At 42.0% G+C, this 27,195-nt stretch overlaps 2 protein-coding genes across 4 annotated transcripts in view; one reads left to right on the top strand and one right to left on the bottom strand.

Annotated features, from left to right (window-relative positions):
* itga4 (integrin alpha 4) overlaps positions 1-11,530 on the top strand; it is a 162,476-nt gene extending 150,946 nt beyond the window's left edge. For 2 of the 3 annotated variants that reach the window (XM_078228518.1, XM_078228515.1), the window contains 2 exons: positions 5,872-5,991; positions 7,099-11,530. In XM_078228518.1, the coding sequence (XP_078084644.1) occupies positions 5,872-5,991; positions 7,099-7,230 (252 nt within the window). In that variant the 3' untranslated portion in view covers positions 7,231-11,530. The remainder of the gene's footprint in view (positions 1-5,871; positions 5,992-7,098) is intronic. The other variant, XM_078228516.1, reaches the window with a different exon arrangement.
* Positions 10,920-27,195, bottom strand: part of cerkl (CERK like autophagy regulator) — a 155,016-nt gene continuing 138,740 nt past the window's right edge. The window contains exons 7-13 of the mRNA XM_078227711.1: positions 21,140-21,317; positions 20,832-20,900; positions 14,852-14,886; positions 13,566-13,674; positions 12,232-12,328; positions 11,445-11,644; positions 10,920-11,001 (exon numbers count right to left, since the gene is read on the bottom strand). Of these exons, the coding sequence (XP_078083837.1) occupies positions 10,920-11,001; positions 11,445-11,644; positions 12,232-12,328; positions 13,566-13,674; positions 14,852-14,886; positions 20,832-20,900; positions 21,140-21,317 (770 nt within the window). The remainder of the gene's footprint in view (positions 11,002-11,444; positions 11,645-12,231; positions 12,329-13,565; positions 13,675-14,851; positions 14,887-20,831; positions 20,901-21,139; positions 21,318-27,195) is intronic.

The raw sequence follows: 27,195 nt of genomic DNA on the forward strand, positions 1-27,195 counted from the left end.
AAATATGCACTGCTGCCACAAACTTACCAATCACACCTTAATGAACGGGTACAAACACTTGGGTTCTTTATGGTTGAACAACACATTACAAGCAGGTTAAAGGACAGCTGGACATAAATATGCTATCAGATCAGCACTACTCCAGTTGCTGTGTCACATGTTGCCTTGCGTCACTTCTAGTGGTGATGATGTATTTTAACGACATACATAATCAGAACAGTGCATTACATATATTAATACAATAAGAACACAAGAACTAGGAGCAGGAGTAGGCCATCTGGCCCCTCGAGCCTGCTCCGCCATTCAATAAGATCATGGCTGATCTTTTCGTGGAATCAGCTCCACTTACCCGCCCTCTCACCATAATCCTTAATTCCTTTATTGTTCAAAAATTTATCTATCCTTGCCTTAAAAACATTCAATGAGGTAGCCTCAACCACTTCACCGGGCAGGGAATTCCACAGATTCACAACCCTTTATGTGAAGAAGTTCCTCCTCAACTCGGTCCTAAATCTGCTCCCCCTTATTTTGAGGCTATGCCCGCTAGTTTTAGTTTCACCCCCCAGTGGAAACAACTTCCCTGCTTCTATCTTATCTATTCCCTTCATAATCTTATATGTTTCTATAAGATTTCCCCTCATTCTTCTGAATTCCAATGAGAATCGCCCCAGTCTACTCAGTCTCTCCTCATAAACCAATCCTCTCAACGCTGGAATTAACCTAGTGAATCTCCTCTGCACCCCCTCCAGTGCCAGTATATCCTTTCTCAAGTAAGGAGACCAAAACTGTACACAGTGCTCCAGGTGTGGCCTCACCAGCACCCTATACAGCTGCAACATAACCTCGCTATTTTTAAACTCCATCCCTCTGGCAATGAAGGACAAAATTCCATTTGCCTTCTTAATTACCTGCTGCACCTGCAAACCAACTCCTTGTGATTCTGGCACAAGAACACCCAGGTCTCTTTGCACAGCATCATGCTGCAATTTTTTACCATTTAAATAGAAGTCCATTTTGCTGTTATTCCTACCAAAATGGATGACCTCACATTTACCAACATTGTACTCTATCTGCCAGACCTTCGCCCATTCACTTAGAGTATCTATATCCCTTTTCAGCCTCCTCTGCACACTTTGCTCTGCCACTCATCTTAGTGTCATCTGCAAATTTTGATACACTACACTTGGTCCCCAACTCCAAATCATCTATGTAAATCGTAAACAATTGCGGTCCCAACACTGATCCCTGAGGCACACCACTAGTCACTAATTGCCAACCTGAAAAACACCCATTTACTCCCACTCTTTGCTTTCTGTTAGTTAACCAATCCTCTATCCTTGCTAACACCTGTAACACCGTGCACCTTTATCTTATGTAGCAGTCTTTGGTGCGGCACCTTGTCAAATGCCTTCTGAAAATCCAGATACACCACATCCACAGGTTCCCCATTGTCCACTGCGCATGTAATGTTCTCAAAGAATTCCACCAAATTAGTCAACATGACTTGCCCTTCACGAACCCATGCTGCGTCTTACCAATGGGACAATTTATATCCAGATGTCTCACTATTTCTTCCTTGACGATAGATTCAAGCATTTTCCCTACTACAGAAGTTAAGCTAACCAGCCTATAGTTACCCGCCTATTGTCTACCTCCTTTTTTAAACAGTGGCATCACATTTGCTGTTTTCCAATCTGCGGGAACCACCCCAGAGTCCAGTGAATTACCATTAACGCAGTTGCTATTTCCCCCACCACCTCTTTTAGTACCCTGGGATGCATTCCATCTGGGCCAGGAGACTTGCCTACCTTTAGCCCCATTAGCTTGCCCAACACTATCTCTTTCATGATAATGATCGTTTTTAGGTCTTCACCTGCCATAGCCTTCCTGTCATCAATTTTTGGCATGTTATTTGTGTCTTCCACTGTGAAGACCGACACAAAATACCTGTTCAATGCCTCAGCCATTTTCTCATTTCCAGTTATTACATCCCCCTTCTCATCCTCTAAATGACCAATATTTATTTTAACCACTGTTTTTCGTTTTATATATTTGTAGAAACTTTTGCTATCTGTTTTTGTATTCTGAGCAAGTTTACTCTCATAATCCATCTTACTTTTCTTTATAGCTTTTTTCGTGGCTTTCTGTTGACCTTTAAATATTTCCCAATCCTCCGGCTTCCCACTAATCTTTGTCACTTTGTATGCCTTTTCTTTCAATTTGATACCCTCCTTTATTTCCTTAGATATCCATGACTGATTCTCTCTTTTTCTACAGTCCTTCCTTATCACTGGTATATACTTTTGCTGAGCACTGTGAAAGATCACTTTGAAAGTCCTCCACTGTTCCTCAATTGTCCCACCATAAAGTTTTTGCTCCCAGTCTACCTTAGCCAACGCCTCCCTCATCCTTTTGTAGTCTCCTTTGTTTAAGCACAAGATGCTGGTGTTAGATTTTACCTTCTCACGCTCCATCTGTATTTTAAATTCAACCATACTGTGATCGCTTCTTCCAAGAGGATCCCTAACTGTAAGATCATTAATTATTCCTGTCTGAGACTTCTAACTGTGCTTACTCCAGTCCAACGCCGGCATTTCCACATCATTACACAGGACCAGATCTAGGATAGCTTGCTCCCTCGTAGGTTCCATTACATACTGTTCAAGGAAGCTATCGCGGATACATTCAATGAATTCCTCCTCAACGCTGCCTTGACCGACTTGGTTTGACCAATTGATATGTAGATTAAAATCCCCCAGGGTAATTGCTGTACCATTTTTACATCCATCAGTTATTTCTTTATTTCGCGCCCCACCATGATGTTGTTATTTGGTGGCCTATAGACTACGCCCATCAGTGACTTTTTCTCCTTACTATTTCTAATTTTCACCCAAATGGATTCAACCTTTTTTTCCATAGAACCTATATCATCTCTCACTACCGCCCTGATGTCATGTTTCAATATCAGAGCTACATCAGCTCCCTTACCTTCCTGTCGGTCCCTTCGAACAGTCTGATACCCCTGGATATTTAACTCCCAGTCGTGACCATCCTGCAACCATGTCTCTGTAATGGCCACCAAATCATACTCGTTCGCAATGATTTGTGCTGTCAACTCATTTACCTTGTTTTGAATGCTACGAGCATTCAGATAAAGTGCCCTTATGCTTGTTTTTATACTTTATTTTTGAATTCTAACACTTCCATTAATAACATCTCCTGAGTTCTCCTTCCTTTTAACATTTTTCCTGATTTTTGATGTAGTTGGAACCTTCTCCCCACATTTTGTCCTTTTGCTCCCTCCTTCTCGGACTCCTTACATAAGTTCCCACCCTCCTGGCATATTAGTTTAAACCCTCCCCAACCGCTCTAGCAAACACCAGGACATCAGTCCCAGTCCTGCCCAGGTGTAACCCGTCCAATTTGTACAGGTCCCACCTCCCCCAGAACCAGTCCCAATGTCTCAGGAATCTGAAACCCTCCTCGTGACACCATCTCTTCAGCCTTGTATTTATCCGATATATCCTGTCATTTCTACTCTGACCAGCATGTGGCACCAGTAGTAATCCTGAGATCACTACCTTTGAGGTCCGATTTCTTAACTTTCTCCCTAGCTCCCTGTATTCTGCTTTTGGGACTTCATCCCTTTTTTTTACCTATGTTGTTTATGCCAACATGTACTACGATCACTGGCTGTTCGCCCTTCCCTTCAGAATGTCCTGCAGCCACACTGAGACATCCTTGACCCTAGCACCAGGGAGGCAACATGCCATCCTGGAGTCTTGTTCGCGGGCACAGAAATGCCTGTCTATTCCCCTTACAATTGAATCCCCTATAACTATTGCACTGGCACACTTTTTACCCCTGCCCTCTGCAACAGAACCAACCGTGGTGCAACAAGTTTGGCTGCTGCTGCTTTTCCTAGAGAGGTCATTCTCCCTCAACAGTATCCAAAGCCATATATGTGTTTTGCAAGGGAATGGCCACAAGAGGTTCCTGCACTACCTGCCTATCTCTCTTGCTCTGTCTGGTGGTCACCCATTCCCTTCCTGCCTGCGGAGTCTGAGCCTGCAGTGTAACCACCTCTCTATACGTGCTATCCACGATACTCTCTGACTCGTGGATGCTCCACAGTGTCTCCAGCCGCCGCTCCAGCTCTGAAACTCGAGCTTCCAGGAGCTGTAACTGTAGACACTTCCTGCACTCATGCTGAGCCAGGAGACTGGAACTGTCCCCAGCCTACCACATAGAGCAAGAGGAGCAAACCACACGTCTTACCGCTTTAAATTAAACTTTTGAAAGATGTTTTGTTTCAGATTATATCCAATTTTCTAGGGCCCTTCTTTCCTGCTCCTTGTTACTACCGAATATAACCTTTTCAAACCATAAAACCACAGAAATTACACAGAAACACTGTTGTAGTGTACAACAACAACTACAATGCCAAGAGCAAAAAGAAAAAAATAACACTGACTGACCAGTCAGCACTCTCCCTTGTAGCCTCTGCTGCCAGTTTCACCTAACTCCCTGTGTTCACCCAACTCCAAAAGCACTCCTCTCAGCCAGGCAGCACTCGCCGTGCAGGCAGAGCAGCACTCTGAGGCCTCTATTTTTATATCACAATATAACAATACAGTGGAGAGAAAATGCTCTCTATGGGAAAAACAGTTTTACCAGAGTCCGTTTCAAAAGGGATTAGACCAAGTATTGTCTGGCACTTTGGATTGCCAGGACTGTTGTGACCTGGAGAGAAATCAGTTGAAATGTACCTTGTTGGTTGTAATCAGATCCAGAAAAATCAAGCAGGGTGAAAGAATTGTCAAAGGATACTGAAGTTTCGACCTGGCATGGTGGGAACTGCAAACCTTTGCTGGAGAACCGTGGTGACTTCATGCCTGTGTATTTAAAGCTACATATCTGCAGAAGTGTGGCACCAAGTAAATGCGGTTACATGACATATTTCAATTGTTTCATGAGTTAGTGAAAGTTATCTTTTTCTTTTGTTTGATGCATCAGTTGCCTGTAATTAATATTTGATTCGTGCTGATATTAGTTTATTTGTTGCTGTAAAAGTTTGAAAAAGTGCAATTTTGTCCATCAGTTTATTTCTGTTGTTTGCTTTGGAAATTCATCCTTTTCTAAAAAGGTTATCACCATGGGGATCGCAACATGATAAAATCCGAATTTATATTTTAAAAATATTTGATTTGTTAACCACTGTGGGCATGCTAAACTCGTGAAAGGAACTATAAAAAGTATAAGTTACTTTCATTATTCACTTGGTTCCTGGATGAGCAACACCTCTGTTTTAAAATTCTTAGCCTTCTTTTCAAATCCCTCCATGGCTTCACCCTCCCCATCTCTGTAATCTTATCCAATCCCACAAACCTTTGAGATCTCACACACCTCTAATTTGATCTCTGTGCATTCACGTTGTCTACTAATAACCTTCAGATGGCAAGGCCCTAAATTCTGGAATACTTCTTTAAAATCCTTTTACTTTTTTAAAAACGTTCCTTAAAAGCAACTTCTTTGGCTAAGCTTTTGATCAAATGCTCTAAATATCTGAAGCACAGTGCCAAATCTTGCTCCGGTGAAACAGTTTGGGAATGTTTGAAATTATGTTTAAAGGTACTCGATAAATACAAGGGGCGGGATTTTCCGGCCGTGCACGCCCCAAAACCCCACCTGAGGTCAACGGACCATTACATGGTCTACCTGCTACGATTCCCGAGGCAGGCAGGATGGGAAAATTCCCCCCAATATTGTAGTTCATAATTGTTCTGATCATGTATATTTTTTGCCTACTCTTCCAGAATTAACGACTGTCTTCCTGCTCATTAAATAATTTGTCCTTTTTTTTCTCCCTAGGTTATCGTAGAAGCAATTTATAATTTTAAACCAAAATTTAAAGTAGCAATTTTAATCATCTCAATGGGTTTGATCTTGGGGATTTTGACATTGGCTATATGTATATTCATATGTCTCAAGGTAAGAATAATATTAATCCACTTTTACAATTAAAATGCATAACTCTTTGTCCTTGGCTGCCTACACTGTTTTAATGTAGTTCAATCTTAGCGCAAGAAACAGCACCTCACATTTCAAATTTGCACTTTATAACCTTCTGGACTGAACAGCAGCTGTTGGTAATGATTCTATTGCCATTTACACCTCCTTCAGACATTTTTTTTATTTCTTGTCCCATTACTTAATCCTCTTTTGAGTTGCAGCATTATCAGTTCTATCATTTACTCAATCCTGCCTTCCATCTGTCACAAACCTCCTCCTTTTGTTCTTTGTACTCTTTCCACTTTTTTCTGCTTCTGTATTTTCTTAAAAACCTGTTACATCCATAATATTTTCTGATGAAATGGTCAACAATCAAACATTAACTGCTTATCTCTCCACAGGCGCTGAATGTTTCCAGTATATTCTGTTCACATATACTGTTCAGTCTTCCTGCAATGTTAAATGCATAGATACACTCATGCCAAAGTACACACTGAAGAAATAAGGATATATTTTGAAGGAACAGTGAAATATAATAATATGGGTGAAATGTAATTGCATACTTTGACAAAAATAAAAATATCAAGGTCTCAACCCAAAACTTTGCTTTTCTGTTCAAACTTTATTCTGCTGCTCCAAAAGGAAAGTAAAAGTTATCTTGAATAGTCTCTTTTTCTAGCAGTCATATTCTGATAGGCTTTTACCTGGCAGGATTTTATACCCTCAGGCCACTGTTAAAACTGCACAAATGACATTTTATTTTATGTGAGGTATAGAAGACCTAAAGAATGTTTCTGTCTTGTGTCATCAATATTCATTTATCCTTGTGTTGCCAATACCACTTTTGCTTGCTTGTTCGTCCTTCAAAGATTACCATGTTTATTATCTGGTGTGTTTCTGAGGAGTTTGATGAGTACGTAGGTAACTTGCAAGATAATTACGATTTCAGTTTTCCCCATGCCAGTAACTGACAAAAATCATCATGTAAGAATTTTCACTAACCACTGTTCGAAAGATATGTAAATGTCAAGCAGTAAGAAACTGATCATTAATTTTGTGATTTATTTCCCCTCCCACCTCCTTTAGTGTGGATTCTTTAAAAGAAAATTGAAAGACCGAATCATTGATGAAAGGAAAAAATGTAAACAGCGAGGAAAATGGAAGCAACTAAATCAAGAGGAAAATGATGAAAACACTTGGTACATAACTCAAAACTAAGAATTGAAATTTACAAGAGAAAGTATGAAATGCAAATCAAACAGCAATGCGATATGAAGATTGTAAAATATATACATTTGAGTAAAAACATCTGAAAATTGTATTGTGAATGATCCTGCAGGAATTCCACATTATACTTTGGACAGCCTAAGTATGCAAACATTGTGCATGAAAGTGTTTTTATGTGGTGTTTGGCTGTATTAGGGTTTATTTTAATCGAAGTTTGAGTTTCAAACAAACAATCCAAGTTTATCAAGAAATGAATTCTCCCAACTTTACTCGAAAAAAAGAATGCACATTTCCCACCTACACCATTTGTCTTTTTCCCACCTGTAACAATGATCAGAACATTGCGTTTGCTCTTTGAGACAGATACATCAGCTAAGAATCTAAGGTGTAGATTTTCTATCTGCTGCCCGGGGAATAGAACTAGTTTTGCGGATCAGCCATCCATTAAATAAACCACTTGATTTTAATTTCCATTAACTGCAATGGAAATTAAAACCTGGTTGTTTCTGTATGGATGGCTGACCCACAACACCAGTCTTATGCCCAGGCAGCAAGGAAAAGTCTACCTCGATTACAACATATGAATGCATTTGTTAATTTTGACTGTACAAGATAGGCCGGGATTTTCCGGCCCTTGCTTGCCCCGAAACCAAAATATCCCGCCCGACGTCAATGGACATTTCCAGGTCCGCCCCTTGCCTGCTCGGAATCCCATGGCGGGACAGTAAAATTCTCCCCATAATCTCTGTCGGAGTTGTTTGATATTTTAGTATGTGGTCTATCAACTACATTATCCAAAATTAATGGGCCCTAACCTCCTTGAAGTGGCAATCAGCATGGTGGATGGTGGGGGGTGGTAAGGCCTGCAGATGGGATGGTCAGACCTCGGGCAGGTGTGGGGAAGAGTCAGGCTTCTGAAGGGTGGATGGGGATGCGGGGTGTAAAGGAGAGTTGCACATGAGTGGGATGAGTTGTGGATAAAGGAGTCCAGTGGTGGGATCAATCTATGTCTTTAGAAACGTTACCAGAACTTTATCTGAATAACTATTGGTGTAACCCTACCTGAACCATCCGAAGTTTGTGATTTAAATTGCATTTTCAGATGGTGCCCAGAGGAAGTTTGTGCTTCTGGGTAATTGACATGTAAAGCCTTACCTGGGAAATCCCCCAATCCAACGCTGGGGAGTTTGGAAGTTACGGCCCAATATGTAAAGTGTCAGCTGATCAGTTTTAGAGATGGCATACTTGAAGTTTTTTTTCCCTCATAAAAAGCACAGAATGAGACTATTTGTCCCATCATTCTTGCGCCAGATCTTCAGTTACTCCCATTCTCCTCCTTTACCCTGCAAACTTTCCTATTCAAGTACATATCCAGTTTCACTTTGCAAGTTACTATTGACTTTGCTCCCACTGCACTTTTGGGCAATACAGTCCATATCATAACTTCCCACTGCACTTTGGAAAATATATCATTGCCTACAACCCCTGCTTCTTTTAAAACTTATCTTAAATTTGCATCATATGGTTACCAACATTCCTGCCAGTTGCTCCTAATTTACTCGATCAAAACACCTATTCAAACAGTGAGGAAGACTGAGAGAGTTCAAGCGGGCACTGCCATTCTTGTGGAATGGATAGATAAATGGTGGTTGAAATTCAATGCAGAAAGGAGCAAAGTGATTAACTTGGTAGGATGAATGAGGAGAAACAGAATGTTAAATGGTGCAACTTGAAAGGTGGGATATAAAAACAGAAAGATCTGGGGGTGTTGGTACACAAATCTTTGAAGGTGGCAGGACAGGTTAACAAAGCAGTTAATAAAAGCAGATGAGATCCTGCACTTTATAATGGTACAGACTACAAAAGCTAGGATGTTATGTTAAACCAATGGCTTGGTCCCAGCTGCAATACCATGTCCAATCCTGGAATCACACTTTTGTAAGAAGATAAAGGTACAAAGAGATACACTGGAATGATTATGGGGATGAAGGATTGCAATTACATTTTTCTCGAGGGCAATTAGGAATCAAACCCAGGTCCCTGGAGCTGTGAGGCAGCAGTGCTAACCACTGTGCCACCGTGCTGCCCATTTTGATTTGATAAACATAGTCAAAATCATGAAGGGGTCTGGACAAAGTAGATAAGGAAAAACTGTTTTGCACTGTTGGAAGGACCAAGAACAAGACCATACAGACTTACGGTAATTTCCCAAAGAAGCTATGGAGACACGAGGAGAAACTTTTTCACAGAGCGAGGGGTTAAGATCTGGAATCAGCTGCTTAAGGGTGTGATGAAGGCAAGTTCAGTTGAAGCATTCAAGAGGGAATTGAATTGTTGGCTAAAAATGAAGAACGTTCAGTGTTATGGCAAGGTGGCGGAATGGCAATAGGTCAATTGCTCATTTGCAGAGTTGGCACAGACACAATGGGCCAAATGCCCATTTCTGTGCTGTAGCAACTCTGTAATTCTCTGATAACAAGCTTAAGTTTCAAAAGAGACCAGCATTAGTCACTGGGATGAAGATGCCCAACTGAAAATGTCACATTGGAAGAGACCATTATTTAATCAAATTTAATTAGTAGGAATATGTAGCTTAATTTTTGTAAGGCAAGTAAGTACAAACTAATTTAATCGAGAAACGTATTCAAAATAATTTAGATTTTCTAATGTACAGAATGTTTACTCATGTTATATTCTGAAGCTCCAGAGTAAAAGCCAGTCAGAAGTTTAAAGTCTGAAGTGCTGTAGAATTGGACAAGTAAAACAGAACAACAAAATGACAAGTCATGGGAAGTTGCTTAGAAGTGTGAACATATCTATTAGCTTGAAAAGTTCCATTTGTGTCTCTTGTGGAAGACTAATAAGAGATTAAAAATTAATAAACTATTGGAAGTGAAAATAATTTTTTGCATTTGTACATGTGATAATTTTGAAAGTCAATTGTAAATCAAAATCAATAAGTTACACCAAACATACACCTCACAATGTGCAATGAAGAAATCCAAAAACTGAAGACGACATTTTATAATAGTGTATCACTATAAAGGAAGCTTCGACACTTTGGAATTTCATATTTCATCTATATTCTGTTTGTAAAGCTCTATTTTCTTAACTTCAAAATATAACATATACTATAAAATAAATTTCTTAAATTCCCAAATTATTTTTCTGTCAGTGTTTTCAGTTAGCCATGAAGAGATTTTACAATTTTAGAAATTCTATTATTATGTTTTCTACTGGTTTCTTACTATAATATTCCTGTCAATTTGAAGAGTATAAAATAATCAACAGGTCATACACAAGTCCTCATTCTTCTGACTGTAGCATGAAATTGTTTGAACTACTACACTAGAACGAGCAGTTCACTGTGTGCTACATGTGGCAAAAGTGATATAAACAGATTTACAATTTTACTGCACATAATTCACAGAAAATCTTCCTCTAATATTACACAAGTTGGTATTCAATGGATACAGTCTCAAAAGTAGACTTTTCCAAAACAAAATTTATATATTTACACTTAAATATGTTATGCAAATATAGAACTCAAGAGAGTGCATTCATTTTATAAAAGTTGCACAAATGTTTATCGTGATTATGGTCTGAAAATAATCTTGATTCATTGCTTTCAGAAAAGTTTGATGAATTACCACTCGAGGAATCTTTTGGTATTATCTTCACTATAGGCAGCTGCACTTTACTGTATGATCATCAAATTCTTCAATATTCCTTCCATACAGAGTAATTAGCTGTGGGTGGATTCTACAAAAGTCATGGATAAAATAATTTACGAAATTCAGAAAATGTCATTATGTGATCCTGTTGCATGATTGTCAGTAGATGGTGTTTCAGTAAGGAAAGTATATATCATGAACTACAAATATATACATTTTTAGTTCATTAATAAACTATGTAATAAAATGTATGTACAACTAGAATAAATTTCAACTCAGGATTAAACCAAATGGTTTTGTTCTCTGTTTTTTAATTTTTTATTCAAATAGTTACCCTCAAATGAAACTATGTAAAAATATCAAAATTCTAACATGAGCATTAAATTAATAAGCATTATAATTTTAGAAATTCTACTATTGTGTTTTCTACTGGTTTCTTACTATAATATTCCTGTCATTTTGAAGAGTATAAAATAATAAAAGATTGCTGCAAAATTCTGACTGTTGCATTTGTAAATATTCATTGCTTACTTTATATGAACTTCTGAAGTTCCCTCCATTAAGTTGCCATCAACATTCCATGGATAGCTTCCTTTCAGAGAAAGCACAGAAGGGCGACGGGAATGAAAATCAGAATTCTCCTCTGATGTTGTTCCGGTCCATCCGTTATCAATCCTTGAGTGGATTTTAACTTCCTGGACTGTATATGTCTTCACAAAAGGAAAATCAAACTACAAGCAAAGAGACAATATACAAAGGTATAAATCAATGTTTATTCAGTTTAGAAGTTAAAAATTAAATAAAACAGTGACTGACCCATTGTCAGCTATTTTTGGTAGTCATTTTTTTGAGTCATTAGCTTACAAGTTCATTCACACTATAGTTCACAGGGAGTGAGGACTCACTTAAAAGAGTGGTCTGTGACATTCACCTGAGGAAATTATCCAGTGCAAAAACCCACAAAGGTAAAAAATCAAACTGGAGATGATTACTGAAACATAAATACATTGTTCTTTATAAATGTAATTTATGATTGTTCGAAATTCAGATTGCTCCATAAACTATTTATAGAGTGGCATGAGTGGATTACAAACTCATGCAAATAAAAACAGACAACCTGAAAAGAGCTAATCTGGATTAGATTGTACAGTGTTTTATATTAAGTAACAATCCAGTACCTGATGTGACAAGAAACTAATTCCCTTTAAGAGGGAAGCATGCTAACACAATTGGGAGACGTCTATAGGATTTACTACCTATTAATCAAGGAAAACTAATTAAGTGGACCTAATAAAGGTTGCTATATGTTTGAGTTTACCTGATTCTTTAGGTTACCATATCGTTTTAGGTGCTTTATAAAATCTGCTCGTGAACTGTTTTGCACAGCAATAAGTGACATGCTTCCATTGTCCAACCTAAAACAGAAAAACTAACACTCACTGTTCAGTTTAAATAGTGAACTAAAAACTATTACAAGAAAAGATTTCTGCTTTGAATTGTTAGTAAGTCTGAAGTCTACAAATTACTGTTGGTAATATTAGTGGATGAGCATTAAAATGAATGAATTAATGAAGCTATTAAAATAGTGGGCAGGAATGTCATATGAACGTGTTTGCTAATTTTACTGACAATTTTTAGCTTCGATTTAATAATACAGTGCAGTACTTCCTGACATATAGAGCACGATCGAGGGGCCCCATTCACCATGGTCGCAAATCCTATTATGCCCGCTAAATCTCATGAGTGGCCAAAAACTGGATTTGCACTGGCGACGTCTCAGTTTGCGACCTTCCCCGCCTCCGGCTGGAGAAGTCATCAGGTTCACACCCAGGAGAGAGCGGGAACCTGATCTCCATTAATTTAAATAATTTTAAATATAATGGAAGGACTTAATGTCATACTGTCCACCAGCGACGTATTCCTCCCCCCCCCCACCCGTGCGACATCATGTGAGTGTCTTGTCCGCCAGCACTCTGAAATTGCACAGAATGCTGTTTAATCAGGACAGAAAAGGCATCTGTGAAGATGGCGAGGTTCACAAAGCTTTGCTTGCCTGATCCAGCATTGTGCAATTTGAGGAAAATTCCGCCCATAAAGTCAATAAATGTAGAAGTTCAAACAAAGTTTTTATCAGTGCACTATTGCCTGGCCAACGACATCCACATCACATGAACAAATATATAAAAAAGATCTCCAACAGTGGAAAATTAAAATGCTGCAGGTTTGCTACAGTATTTCAGCGTGTGTTTGATCAGAATAATATAACTCTATAACAGTTGGATTTAGTGTTGCAAATACTTGATGATGTGCTTTTGTTTTATCTGTAGCATTTAAGCGTTTTGAAAAAATTGCTTTACTGGTTTAAGACTAATCATTTAAGCAAGTTTGCATGTTGTCCTCGACTAATGGAAGTAGATGTGATTTTCTAAAATCCAACTTGTCATTGAGCCTAATCTGAACATTATCCAATGATTATTTCAACAGTGACCTCAGCAGACTCAACCTGCAACTATTTAAAAAACATTCAATTTCATTGCCCTCATAAGGATCCAAAATATCTACATCACAATACACATTTCTGGGAATGAATCCGAAAGCTCAGAGGGAAGACAGGTATTTTAGGTACTGGTCTATTAATTTAAATCCACTGACCTGGTATTAGGTGCAAAGCCTCTTGGTGCCATCGAACAAATACATGGAATTGCCATAATGCTAATATTGAGGAAATGTCCCTGCATGGTTTGCCATTTATCTTCATCATCTGAAACACACAACAAATAAACATTGCTGCAGAAGTATACTACCAAGACGTGGTTGCATTGCAAATTGGTGGCATGGGTGCAAAATTCCGCAAGAGCTGGAAAACAAGAATCTCACTGGCAAGATCTCATTTTCCAATTTTCCCCGCTTCCCCGCCAGTGATGTAACGAGTTTCTCACCCAGGAAGGTTGGGAACCTTAATTCAATACATTTAAATATAATTTAAATCCAGGCCCCCACATTAGGAACTGCCCCCTTGCCAATGTGGCATTTTGTTTACAACTGATTATTAAAAACAGGAACCAGGTGAAGGGAACCCACGGGGGGGGGACGGGGACAGATAAGTATAGACCCAAGGGGAAGAGGGGCATGCCAGGGCACTAACTTGGTATTTGCCCCCAGGCACTGCCAGGGTGCTGGGGGCAGTGCCAGGGTGAGGGGGGTGAATGGAGAAGGAAGGGCCCCCTCTGGGGAGCTCCATGGTGAGGAAGATTTCTGTGTTTATGGAGAGGAGCCTGCCTGTGTGTTGGGAGGGGGCGGGGGGGGGGGGGGGGGTCTCCCTGTGCATGGCGGGGGGGCTTCATCATTTTTTATTATCGGGATTCCTGACATTGCCGGATTTTTCTGGCCCTGCCCTGGCAGCATAGGATTACTTCCATTTTTCTTTGCACCAAGTACTGGATTCATAGAATCATAGAAACCCTACAGTACAGAAAGAGGCCATTCGGCCCATCGAGTCTGCACCGACCACAATCCCACCCAGGCCCTACCCCCATATCCCTACATATTTACCCACTAATCCCTCTAACCTACGCATCTCAGGACACTAAGGGCAATTTTTTTTTTAGCATGGCCAATCAACCTAACCCGCACATCTTTGGACTGTGGGAGGAAACCAGAGACCCGAAGGAAACCCACGCAGACACGAGGAGAATGTGCAAACTCCACACAGACAGTGACCCAAGACTGGAATCGAACCCAGGTCCCTGGAGCTGTGAAGCAGCAGTGCTGATCACTGTGCTACCCCGTGCCGGATTATCTAGCGAGAAATGCCAGCTCTGTAGCCGGTGATCTGCTGTTGCTTTTCTCACCCCAGCTAGCACTTAGTGCGAAAAATGATAAAATTCCACCCACGGAATCCATTTGCTTTTAAGTTGCAGCTAACGTTCAGTACTCACTACATTGTTCAATCGCATTCATCTCATCTTCATTTCTAAAACAAATTGGAAAATAAGAAATTTATCAACATCAAAAGCAAATCCATTCTGAAAGCAATATAAAATAACCTCCAATTTTTGATGAGACTAATGGTAAGGCTACCAGTTGTTTGAGCCTCACGGTAGCTGTAAAGGAGATATGGGTTCTGCTTCTTCACAAAATACCTTTATTTCTTTGATCCAACTTCACTCACAATTCTCCACCAACAAAATAGTGCTGCCTGTGACCCCTTTATATATCAGTGACTTCTATTGAATAATTGACATCAAATTAAGACTTAATTAGAAGGTCTGTTAACTCATTCCGAACATCAGTGATCGTTACTATGGAGGAAATCCGATGGCAATAGAAAATTCCGGAGTACAGATAAACGTGAAATCCAGAATGCCATCATAGATACTCACTGCTCCTCCACATTGGTTTAGCATTCAAATGATGGCATCAACCCAATTTGGAATTTGACTAAGTACTAGAACCGCCCCTCACTAACTGGAACCCTTTCCATTTTCATGACTATGAATTTGGCTACGTGCCTTTCTGTGGGTAATTAATAAATTGTTTATTAATTGGACTTGGACTTCTGGGTAGCTATGTTGTGCCTTGGAACCCTGCCTATATTGTTGCCCGATCCTTTGCAACATCACAATATAGAATACCAATGTAATTTGTTGAGTTATAACGCAACACCTTTCAAAAGAACATAGGCAATGACCATCAACAAGAATCTAAATCTTGATAGTCAAACACAGTACCATTGTTGAGTCTGATCAGTCCCATCATTTCCGGTATGTGTTTTGTGTCTCAAGACAAAATATTTGTTTAATCCTTTCCTTAATCCCAATTTCCTGTCTCATCCTCTAAGAGAGCTACATTTTACACGCTTATTTGCGGAAGGATATATTGGCCTTGGAGGGAGTGCAGAGGAGGTTCACCAGGTTGATACCAGAGATGAGGGGTGTTGATTATGAGGAGAGACTGAGCAGATTGGGTTTGTACTCGTTGGAATTTAGAAGGCTGAGGGGGGATCTTATAGAGACCTATAAGATAATGAAGGGGCTGGATAGGGTAGAGATGGAGAGATTCTTTCCACATAGAAAGGAAACTAGAACTAGAGGGCACAGCCTCAAAATAAAGGGGGGTCAGTTTAGGACAGAGTTGAGGAGGAACCTCTTCTCTCTCAGAGGGTGGTGAATCTCTGGAATTCTCTGCCCACTGAAGTGGTGGAGGCTACCCCATTGAATATGTTTAAATCACGGATAGATGGATTCCTGATTGGTAAGGGAATTAGGGGTTATAGGGATCAGGCGGGTAAGTGGAACTGATCCACTTCAGATCAGCCATGATCTTATTGAATGGCAGGGCAGGCTCGAGGGGCTAGATGGCCTACTCCTGCTCCTATTTCTTATGTTCTTATTTACCTCCACTATTTTCTTCCTTCTTACATATTTTTAGAAGCTCTGACAATCCATTTTTATATTACTAGTTTACTCTCATTCTATTTTCCCCTCATTATCAATTTTTGGTTTTCCTCTGCTGGTTCCGAAAACTGTCCCAATGCTCAGGCTTGTTACTTTTTTTGGCAACATTATGGCCATGATTCTCCCAAATTGGGATTAATGCCCATGCCAGTGGGAAACCTGGAGCATCGATACATCAGGTAGGATTCTCCCACCTGATGGATGCTAATTTATGCATCGCGGACAAGCTGGCAGCAGCACTGCTGTTCCGAGACTGGGCTGCCATTTTTAAATAGCGACCCAATCTCCATGCTCAGGGACAGACCCCTCCCTCGAAAAAATAAGTGGTGACCCCGCCCCGAGCAGGGGAGCACTACCAATCCCTCACCAAAGAGGGCATCCTCCCCACCAATCAAAAATAACAGGTAACCCTCCCCACCCCCATACCACGCAGGCTTGAGAGTGACTCAAACCGATCCCCCACTTCCCCTCAGCCCACGTCCCCCTCAGACCCCCACGAAGCCCCCCTCTCCTCTTAGCCCCCTCACCAACTCAGTCCCATTTCCACCTCCAGGCCATGCACCTTGGCATAAAGTAAAAGTTTATTTATTAGTCACAAGTAAGGCTTACATTAACACTGCAGTGAGGTTACTGTGAAATTCCCCTTATCGTCACACTCCAGTGCCTATTTGGCTCAATGCACCCGACCAGCATGTCTTTCATAGTGTGGGAGGAAACCCACGCAGACACAGGGAGAACGTGCAAACTCTACACAGACAGTGACCCAAGCCGGGAATTGAACCCGGGTCCTTGGCTGCAGTGCTAACCACTGTGCCGCCCCACTGTGCCAACAGTGCACTTCCCCCCAGGCACTGACATCCTGGCCTGGCATCTTGGTCCCCTTGGATTGCTGCCAGGCTGCAAAGGAACAGTCCTTCAACGATCTTGGGGGTTGAGTGGGCTCGGGGCATGGGTTTGACCTCGCCAGTCTCTGCCGGGATGGAGGTAACGTGGCTGGACTTTCCTTTCTAGCCCTGGAAGATCTGAAGATTGCCCCTGGCATGGTGATTTCAGTCATTCCTGTGATCAATATCTCCATTTCTGCCTGTCAGCTGTGAAAATTCTGAAGTGGCCAGGTCACGTTAACTTCCATGCTGTTTTGCAAACTTCAAAGGGGAAGGTAAACCTCAGACTGTCAATCAAGCTTAGACTCTGTCAACATTGAGGTCTGGATCTGTGGAGTATTTGTGGTGCATTGAACCATGAAGGCAAATAAAAATAAACACAGGTGGCTGGAGGATCATAGAAATCAATTGAGCTGACACTTGCATCTTTTACAAGGTACTGCATGTTCAATTTGTTACAGATCAAATCTTCAAATGCAATAGATAGGGTTTCAATGGTTTCAGCTTGCTGGGAAGCCTCAGAAGCTTCAAATCAAAGCTGCGTGCATACACTGGGGCTGAGTGCACAGCTGGGCAGACTGGAACCAGCTGCCCCCTTCCCCCCCAGCATGAAATTGACATCCGCTCTCTGTCAGAAGACTTCAAAAATGCCTCTCATACCTGCAGCTTCTGACAGGGAGAAAGGAAAATCTCTGCTGCAGAATGGAATGCTGCAATGATTTAAAATCTTACCAAGTGATCAGGGAGCAAGCAAGTTAAAGTGACCTGGCCACTTCAGAATTTTCACAGTTGACAGGAATGCAGATACTGATCACAGAACTGCCTGAAATCGCCATGCCAGGGGTGATCTTTAGATCTGCCAGGGTTAGAAGGGGCATCCAGCCATGTTACCCCTATCATGGCGGACAGTGGTGAGGCTAGCCCCTTGCCCCCAACCTGAGCCCACCCAAACCCCCCAGACACTAGAAGGGACCCTTCCTTTGCAGCCTGACAGTAGCAGAGGGGCAAATGGTCATTGGATCTACCTCCATGAATTCCTTCGGGGCCCAAGGCGCCAGGCCAGGGTACCGGGGCAGTGCACTGTTGGCACTGCCAAGGCGAGTGACTTGCAGGGAGGCTGAATGAGGGTTCTGAGGGCAGAAGGGCAGCTGGGTGGGGGAGGTGTTGCTCAGTTGAGGTTCTGGTAGGGAAAGGGGACTGTGTGGGAGGTCCGAGGGGAAAGGGGGGCTGTGTGGGGGTGGGGGTGTCTGAGGGTGTCTGAGGGTGAAGAGGGGCTTTGTGGGGGGGTCTGAGGGAGGGGAGGTCTGAGGGAGGGAGGTCTGAGGGAGGGGGGTCTGAGGGAGGGGGGTCTGAGGGAGGGGGGTCTGAGGGAGGGGGGTCTGAGGGAGGGGTTTGGGTTGGGAGGGGCCGAGTGGGGATCGGGTCGGATAAAACTCTTGCCTGTGTGGTGTTGTTTGGGGTGGGGATACCTACCATTGCTGAGGAGTTGGTTGTGCTTCGTCAACCCTCCGGATCCAACACACCAGTTCCTTGCTTGTGAGGACCTGCACAAAAACCTGCCCGGTGCAGATGCCGCTGGGGATGCGGGTGAATAGCAAGAGCTATTTGAATCGGGCTATAACCCGCTTATTATATTTACAGTACAGGAACCCGATCGGGGTCAACGAAGTGGGAACATCGCGACGGGTTTGACACCCGGTGCAAAATCCGTTTTTGCGGCAATGCCTGATTCTCCAGGTCATTATGATTTGTGATCGGAGCTAGCAAACCTGGAGAATAAGTCTCCTTTTCTTTAATCAAATACCTCTTTAGTTAGCAACAGATAGGTCACATTTCTTGTGGAATTTTTATTTTTCAAGCAAATGTATGTATTGAATTTATTGAATAAATTTATTGAGAATATTGATTTTTTAAAAAACTGTTTGCATTGTTTATCTACCAATATGTGTTTTCCCAATCTCAGCCAACCTTCCCCTTATTCCGATGTAATTGGCTTTTTGAAGTTCAATACTCTAATTTTTGAGTTATGTATATCACTTTCAAATTGAATGTGTAATTCTATATACTATGATCACTCTTCCCAAGATTATCCCTTACTATGAGAATAATTAACTCTGTTTCAGTACAGAAAACAAGATTTAAAATAGCCTCTCTTGATTAATTTCCCAGTTAAGTTCTTATGCACTCTTTTTGGAATCTGGCTTGAATGCATCCACAAATCGTTCTCCAATGACTTTTGTCTATTTGATTTGTCCAATTTATATAAAGATCAAAAACCCTCACAATTAATGTATTATTTTTGTTAAAGCTCCTCTTATTTCTCGATTAATAGTCTGTCCAACAGTATAGCTACTACTGGGGTGTGGGCTATAAACTAGCTCCACCAGTGTCTTCTGCCCCTTGATATGTCTTATTGTCAATTAAACTTTTATGCAACTTATTTTTCTGGACCAAGAGCCTTCCTCACTATTGTCCTTTTGTCATTCTTTGTTATGATGGCTACACCTCCAGGCCCCCCCCCCCCCCCACCCCCCTCTCCACCCCCCCACCCACCCACCCAACAACTATAAAAATCTTTCCATTTAATCTTTATTTTCAAAATGTTGAGTATCCTGGAATATTTTAGTTCACAACCTTGGTCACCATGCAATCATGTCTCTGAAATGACCATTAGGTCAAATCCATTTATCTCTACTGTGCCATTAATTTGTCTAACTTGTTATGAATGCTTTATGCATTCAATTTCAAATTTTCCCTTATTTGACCTTATTAAGTGTTGCAATATTCTTCTCATTTATCTGCTTGTCTTTATCTAAATTGTTACATTGCTCTAGGGCCTTGACTCCTCTCTTTAGATTTCTAAATATTCCCTCACCTGAACCCTCCTCTTTTTACGTAAAGTGCTATCTACCTGCCTAGTTATTTGATTTGCCAGGTGCCAGTTGATTTAAGTGGAGCATATCCCAACAGAACAGCTCACTCTTTTCCCAGTATTAGTTCTAGTCCCCAATGCATCAAAACTCTTGAATTCCATGCCATTCATTCTGACATGTCATTTAAGTCTCTGATCTGTTTGACACAATGTCAATTTGTGCTTGGCTCAGGTAGTAATCCAGAGATTATCTTTGAGATTCTGCATATTAATTTGAACTCTGTTCCTCAAACTTCCTCAACAGAACCTCAGTCCTCATTCTAGCCATGTCCTTGGTTCCTACTTGGCTCACAGTAATCTATCCTCCTCCTCCACTCAAGTTCTACATTTGTGAGGAGATAGATGTCCTTAACCACGGCTGTGGGCAAGAACATGACCTTTGGAAAGCCCAATCATAGTTGCTGAGAACAGTATCTATCCCCGACTATCCTGTTCCCCACCACATTCCTTTTCACTCCCCATTGCCTGGCTCATATTCTGGCCTGGGATCTCATTTAATCTTGCTTGTGGATGACCTTGCTCGGAATGGACTAATAGTTCACTTGGCTTATATGGAATATCATGTTAACAGGAAATGTTATCTGAAAGAATTTGGCTAACTGAAGCTTAAGAAGTTAATAAGCAAGTTGAACTATTCATCACCTACCTTTTGCCCTTCTGATATGCCACATGAGAATTTTCTGTTGGTAGAAATGATAATTCACAGACCTCCGACCTAAATGCATGAAACACATTTAAGTATTACATCAAAGATTTGTTTGTTGAAATTAAACCCCCTGATAACGTTCAATTCTTATTCATAGATGAAATCAAATTGATGCATAATAACTTTCAAAGGGGCTAAATTTATTTGTAGAAAGAACCGACTTGGAGCTGAAGGAAGAATTTATTTTATTTGTTTCTATATTGAGCAGAGGACAGCAGACATGTTGGACACCAAAAACTCCCTCTTACTTGAGATTTGTCAGTGTTTTGATAACAGCGAACTCTTTCCGCTGGTTGGAAGGCATCCAGCGATGCTTTTCTGCTAAGGCCAGGGTTCTCCCACCAAAGCCAAACATGGCTGAGAAACCAAATTGAAGCAGCCTGTGATGACTATTAAAGCTGCAAACATCCACTTCCTGGAGGTTACCTAAAGCACAAGAGGAAACCAGGAATAAAAAGTGGGTTAAAATTTAGAGACAGCAAAGTCATCGTATATCATTAAATCTAAATGAGACAGAAATGTAGCAGTATTAAAACAACAAACTTAACAACAAAATATTAAACATCATCAAACCAAAAGGAGATATCAACAAATAGACTGGAAGAGGCATAGGGCAGCACCGGTCAGGTACAATTCTTTCACCTTAAGCATTTAAAAATATTCATGCTGCAATTCATGTCAGTCAGCTCGGCTTTACAGAAATTAGGGTGCCATTTCGAAAGGGGACCCCGATCTCAGCATTGCGAGACAGTCATCCCTCCCCTCCCCTATGCAGGCATTTGGGTGATCTGATTCTCCTCCCCTCACAAGAGCAACATACCGAGATGGGGTCCCCTCATTCCCTGCTCCTTGGCAGTGCCAACCTTGTGCTTCACCCTGGCATCCCAGCAGTGACTCCCTGACCTGGCACCCTGGACTCAGGGGTGGGGGGTGGAGGCAGAGAGTTAAGTGCTATGCCCAAGTGCCCCTCTGCCACTGCCAGTCTTCAGAGGGAGTTTCCCCTAAGAGACCACAAAATGCCTATTAAATGGCAGACACGATCAAGACAGGTTCTCCAAGACAACCCACCCAAATAAGTTGTGAGTCACAAATATCCTTTAAAACCTCTGTCCTCCTCACAAAGGGTTTCAGCTCCTCTTCTTCCAAGAGCAGTTTGGTCCCCAGCACAAAGCAGCTCTATTCCTCCCAAGTACAATCCTCACCCAAAAAGCACATTATTCCAGATCTCTCTCAAATCTGCTTTAGGAGTATTTGTTTTGTAAGTTGATCTACAACCAAGACTGCAACCCCCTGTGATGGCCAGGCTATATTCCAGCATCTAAACATCGGTACAGTCCCAGCTTCTATGGGACTACAGTCTCTACAGTCTTAGCTTCCATCAGAGGATACAGCAGGATATAGATTGGTTGGAGACTTCGGTGGAGAGATGGCAGATGGAGTTTAATCTGGACAAATGTGAGGTAATGCATTTTGGAAGTTCTAATACAGATAGGAAATAGTAAATGGGAGAACCCTTAAGAGTATTGATAGGCAGAAGGATCTGGGTGTATAGATACAAAGGTCACTGAAAGTGGCAACACAGGTGGAGAAGGTAGTCAAGAAGGCATGCGGCATGCTTGCCTTCATCGGCCAGGGCACTGAGTTTGAAAATTGGCAAGTCATGTTGCAGCTTTATAGAACCTTAGTTAGGCCGCACTTGGAATATAGTGTTCAATTCTGGTTGCCACTCTACCAGAAGGATGTGGAGGCTTTGGAAAGGGTACAGAAAAGATTTACCTGGATGATGCCTGATATGGAGAGCATTAGCTATGAGGAGAGGTTGGAGAAACTTGGTTTGTTCTCACTGGAACGACGGAGGTTGAGGGGCGACCTGATAGAAGTCTACAAGATTATAAGAGGCATGGACAAAGTGGATAGTCAGAAGCTTTTTCCCAGGGTGGAAGAGTCAATTACTAGGGGGGCAAAGGTTTAAGGTGCGAGTGACAAGACTTAAAGGAGATGTACAAGGCAAGTTTTTTTTACACAGAGGGTGGCGGGTGCCTAGAAGTCGCTGCTGGGGGAGGTATTGGAAGCAGATGCAATAGTGACTTTTAAGGGGCGTCTTGACAAATACATGAATAGGATGGGAATGGAGGGATATGGTCCCCGGAAGGGTAGGGGAATTTAGTTCAGTCGGGCAGCATGGGCGGTGTAGACTTAGAGGGCCGAAGGGCCTGTTCCTGTGCTGTAATTTTCTTTGTTCTTTGTTGCTGCCAACAACTGCTTTTAGGTTTCCTGGAGTCCCAATCTCCTCAGCGCACAAAGTAATCCGTGCTCCAGGACTTCCCTGAGCCCCAACCCCTAGCAACACAGAGGAGCTTCTCTGACACCAGTTTCCTCAGCAACACGGAACTGTTTGGAGTAGACCTTCCTCTCTGCCTGCTACCCACAGGATGCTCTTCACTCTGCCCTTTGAACTTATCCGTGACCTCTCTAAACCTCCAGAGGACTGCCCCAGTTCCAAAGCAGGATCTGATGCATCCATACTAAGTATATTCTGTACCTTAAATGTTACAATTTTTAGCCAACCAGATGTCACCACCCTCCCCCCACCTCCTCTCCACCAGGGGTACAGAGAAAGCTGGGTGTGGCACGCAGACGTTGAAGGTGGCTGGGCAAGTTGAGAAGCCTGTTAAACAGGCTTATGTGATCCTTGGCTTTATAAGTAGGGGTATTTTTGAGGTCCTCTGAAAGTGAGAACACAGGCAGGTTTCCTCGAAAATACCGCTGTGGGGCGTGGGTCATTGTCAATTTCAAGGTACGGTGGGGGAGGGAAGGCAGGATGGGAAATCCGCTCTCCTCCAAATTAAGGTCAATTCAATCATTATAAAAAGCTTGGCAACATGGGGTGTGGTTTACATTTTTAAATGGCAGAAACTCACCAGCTGAAGGCAAGCATATGAAAGTGGCAGCCTCTCTTGGCTGTCACAGGGCATCATCCTGGTGGTCAGTAGGGCAAAGGAAAACTGGGCATTTGGTAATGGGGTGCCCTGATGCTCCATAAGTGGCAGAAAGAGTGCCCAAGCTTTGATTGAACAGTGTTAGCAACCCCCAAACAGCAGAGGGCAAGGAGAATTGGGCAACCATCCAGCCAGAAGGAAGGCTCCAGCTAGCAGTGGGGGTGCTGTCAATTTGGGTCCAGTGACAATGAGGGACAGCACCCTCTGCAGGAAGGGCAAACACCAGGCATCAGGAGGACATAGGAGGATGAAGAAGGGCAAGAAGACAATGAAGCTCAACACAGGATTGACCACTGAAAATGGAATCACTTGGAGGTGATTGAGAACCAGTGCCACAGAAGAATACCACTCTCCAGGCTGATGGACACTTGCATCTGTGGCCTTGTCATCAAAGACTTTGAAGCACTGGCTGCTATGCCCTGCCAGTAGCTGTTAAAATCACCGTGGCCATGAACAACTTTGTTTTTAGCTCATACCACAGACCAGCTGCGAATCTTTGCTGTATCTCAAGAACTACTGCATCTCACTGGTCACTGCTGTCCTCTTTACCAGAGCTGGATAGTGCATCCAATTAATGACAGTATAGCCTTGCAGGGACTAGAGGGCATTCATCAGTGGAGGAGGAGGAGTGAGAGAGGAGCAGAAGAGGAGGAAAGTGAGATGATGATTGTCTTGGAGGTGACTCTGCTGTACCTGGCCAACTGCTGCCATGTTCCGGGTCAAGGACCTCCTATTTTTCCCTCATGGCCTCCAACATTAGATCCAGGTTTGTATCGATGAAAGGAGGATCTGCCATGCCCTGAGAGCCAAACTTCCAGTGCCCATGACATCTTGCTTTTCTTTGTTGCAGTGGAAGACTTTGGAACAAGCTCTTTCAAGACAAACAGCAGCCTCAGTGATGGCTGTCCTAGAGTGTTCGAATGAGCCCCATATTTCATCTGACTCACATCTCTTCCAGCCCACTCATTCTCAGTGGACCGGCAACCCTGCCTCCCATATCAAGTAAGGACTCATCCCCCTGAAAATCTGAATTTTAAGCACAGTTTCTCCTTGGAGGTGGATTTTTGACCCAAAAACAGACCCGGATCATGTTTCCTGTATCCATGGCAAGATTTAAGCCTATTCATTGCAAACATGAGGAGTTATCCTAAGGATTTATAAACCATTTGCTTGGTCTAAAGTGGATTATTATAGTCAGTTTCCTGGGATCAATCTAGTGAACTTTCACTGTATTGTCTCCAATGCATTTATCCTCCCTTAAATATGGAAACCAAAATTGAACACAGGATTCTAAGTGTGGTCTCACCAAAGCTCTATACAATTGTAGCAAGACTTCTTTATTCTTGTACTCCAGTCCCCATACAATAAAGGCTAATATTCATTTGTTTTTGCTAATTGCTTGCAACACCTACATGCTAACATTTTATGTTCCTTGTATGAGCACAATCAAGCTTCTCTGAACATCAACATTTATAAGTTTCACACCTTTTAATATTCTGCTTTTCTATTCTTACGACCAGTGAATAACCTCATATTTAGCCACATTATACTCCATCACCAACTTTGCTACTCGCTCACTTAACCTGTCTATATCTCTTTGAAGCCTCTTTGTGTCCTCCTCGCAGTTTGCATTTGCACATAGCTTTGTATCATCAGCAAGCTTAATTACATTACTCTGTATCTTTATCTAAGACATTTAAATAGATTGTAAATAGCTCAGGTTGCAGCACTGATCCTTACGCTACTCCACTAGCAACAGCTTATCAACGTGAAAATACTGCTTGATCCTTATCTTCCTGTCTGTTAACTAATTCTCATGAAGCTTGACAGCATCCAAGGCAAAGCAGTTGCTGATTGGCACCCGACCCACAAATATTCACTCCCTCTAACACTGACACACAGTAACAGGAGCATGTACCATTTACAAGATGAAATACAGGCACTCACAAGGCTCCTTAGAAAGCACCTTCTAAACCCATAACCACAACCATCTAGACAAGGACAGCAAACACATGGAAACATCACTACCTGGAAGTTTTCCTCCAAGCCATACAACATCCTGACTTGGAAATATATCACCATTCCTTCACTGTTATTGTGTGAAAATCCGGGAACTTGCACACTTAACAGCACTGTGGGTGTGCCTATACCACATGGACTGCAACCATTCATGAAGGCAGCTCACCACTAGCTTCTCAAGGGAAATTAAGGATGGGCAATAAAGGTTGGCCGACCAGTGATGCCGACATCCAAAGAATGAATGAAAAAAAAAGTGTTTCTTTGCAGATTCATTAAAGGTATACAAATATTGAATACAATTGTTATAGCCTCTCTCATTGGTTCTGTGATTTTGGAAATTTTTATCCTCTTAAATAATAGTCCAAAAATAATGCTTAGTCTGCAATGGTATGAGTTATTAAATTCATCATTTGCTAATCCTGTCCTATTTTGAACATAAATCAAGAGATATAGGCCAGGATATTCCATTCCGGCACAAATTAGCACCTGAAGTCAACAGATCTTTAGCTGTCTGTCAGAATTTCTGTCCCACCCATGGCAATTCACAAGAGTGGAGATGCCGGCGTTGGACTGGGGTAAACACAGTAAGAAGTTTAACAACACCAGGTTAAAGTCCAACAGGTTTATTTGGTAGCAAAAGCCACGTAGGTGGCTTTTGCTACCAAATAAACCTGTTGGACTTTAACCTGGTGTTGTTAAACTTCTTACTGAATTCACAAGAGGACAGAAAATCCCAGCCATAGTGACTGAAAGACAAACCTTGGTAAAAAACCATGGCCGGTGTGATCTTCTTGTTCCACCGATGGCACTACCCGCTGCGGGTTTCCCAGCAGAATGTTTGGAGTCAATGGGAAATTCCATTTACAGCAGCGGGACCATAAGATCCTGCCGCCAGCCAATGGCATGCTGCCTGCTGCCGCGAGAAACACGCTGCGGGGAGGTAGGGAATCCCACCCCATGCTTGCAGCACATAAATATCAGACAAATCATTGGCAAAGATTAGGTTGGGTTAGGTTAATTGGCCATCCAAACTTGCCCCTTAGTGTCAGGGTGATGAGCAGGATAAATACGTGGGCTTACAGAGATATGGCATTGGGTGGGATTATTGTCGATGCAGGCTCGATAGGCTGAATGGCCTCCTTCTGCAGTGTAGGGATTCTATGAATCTACATGCAATTCAAAATTGCAGCAAAGTGTAAGCTGAAGAATCCAGGACTTTGTGCATGGTGATGCTAGTGAATAGTACTGTGGAATTACACTTGAAATGTGTTTTTTCTTTAAAATGG

Source organism: Mustelus asterias, chromosome 14 (assembly GCF_964213995.1).
Source record: "Mustelus asterias chromosome 14, sMusAst1.hap1.1, whole genome shotgun sequence".
Lineage (NCBI taxonomy): Eukaryota > Metazoa > Chordata > Chondrichthyes > Carcharhiniformes > Triakidae > Mustelus > Mustelus asterias.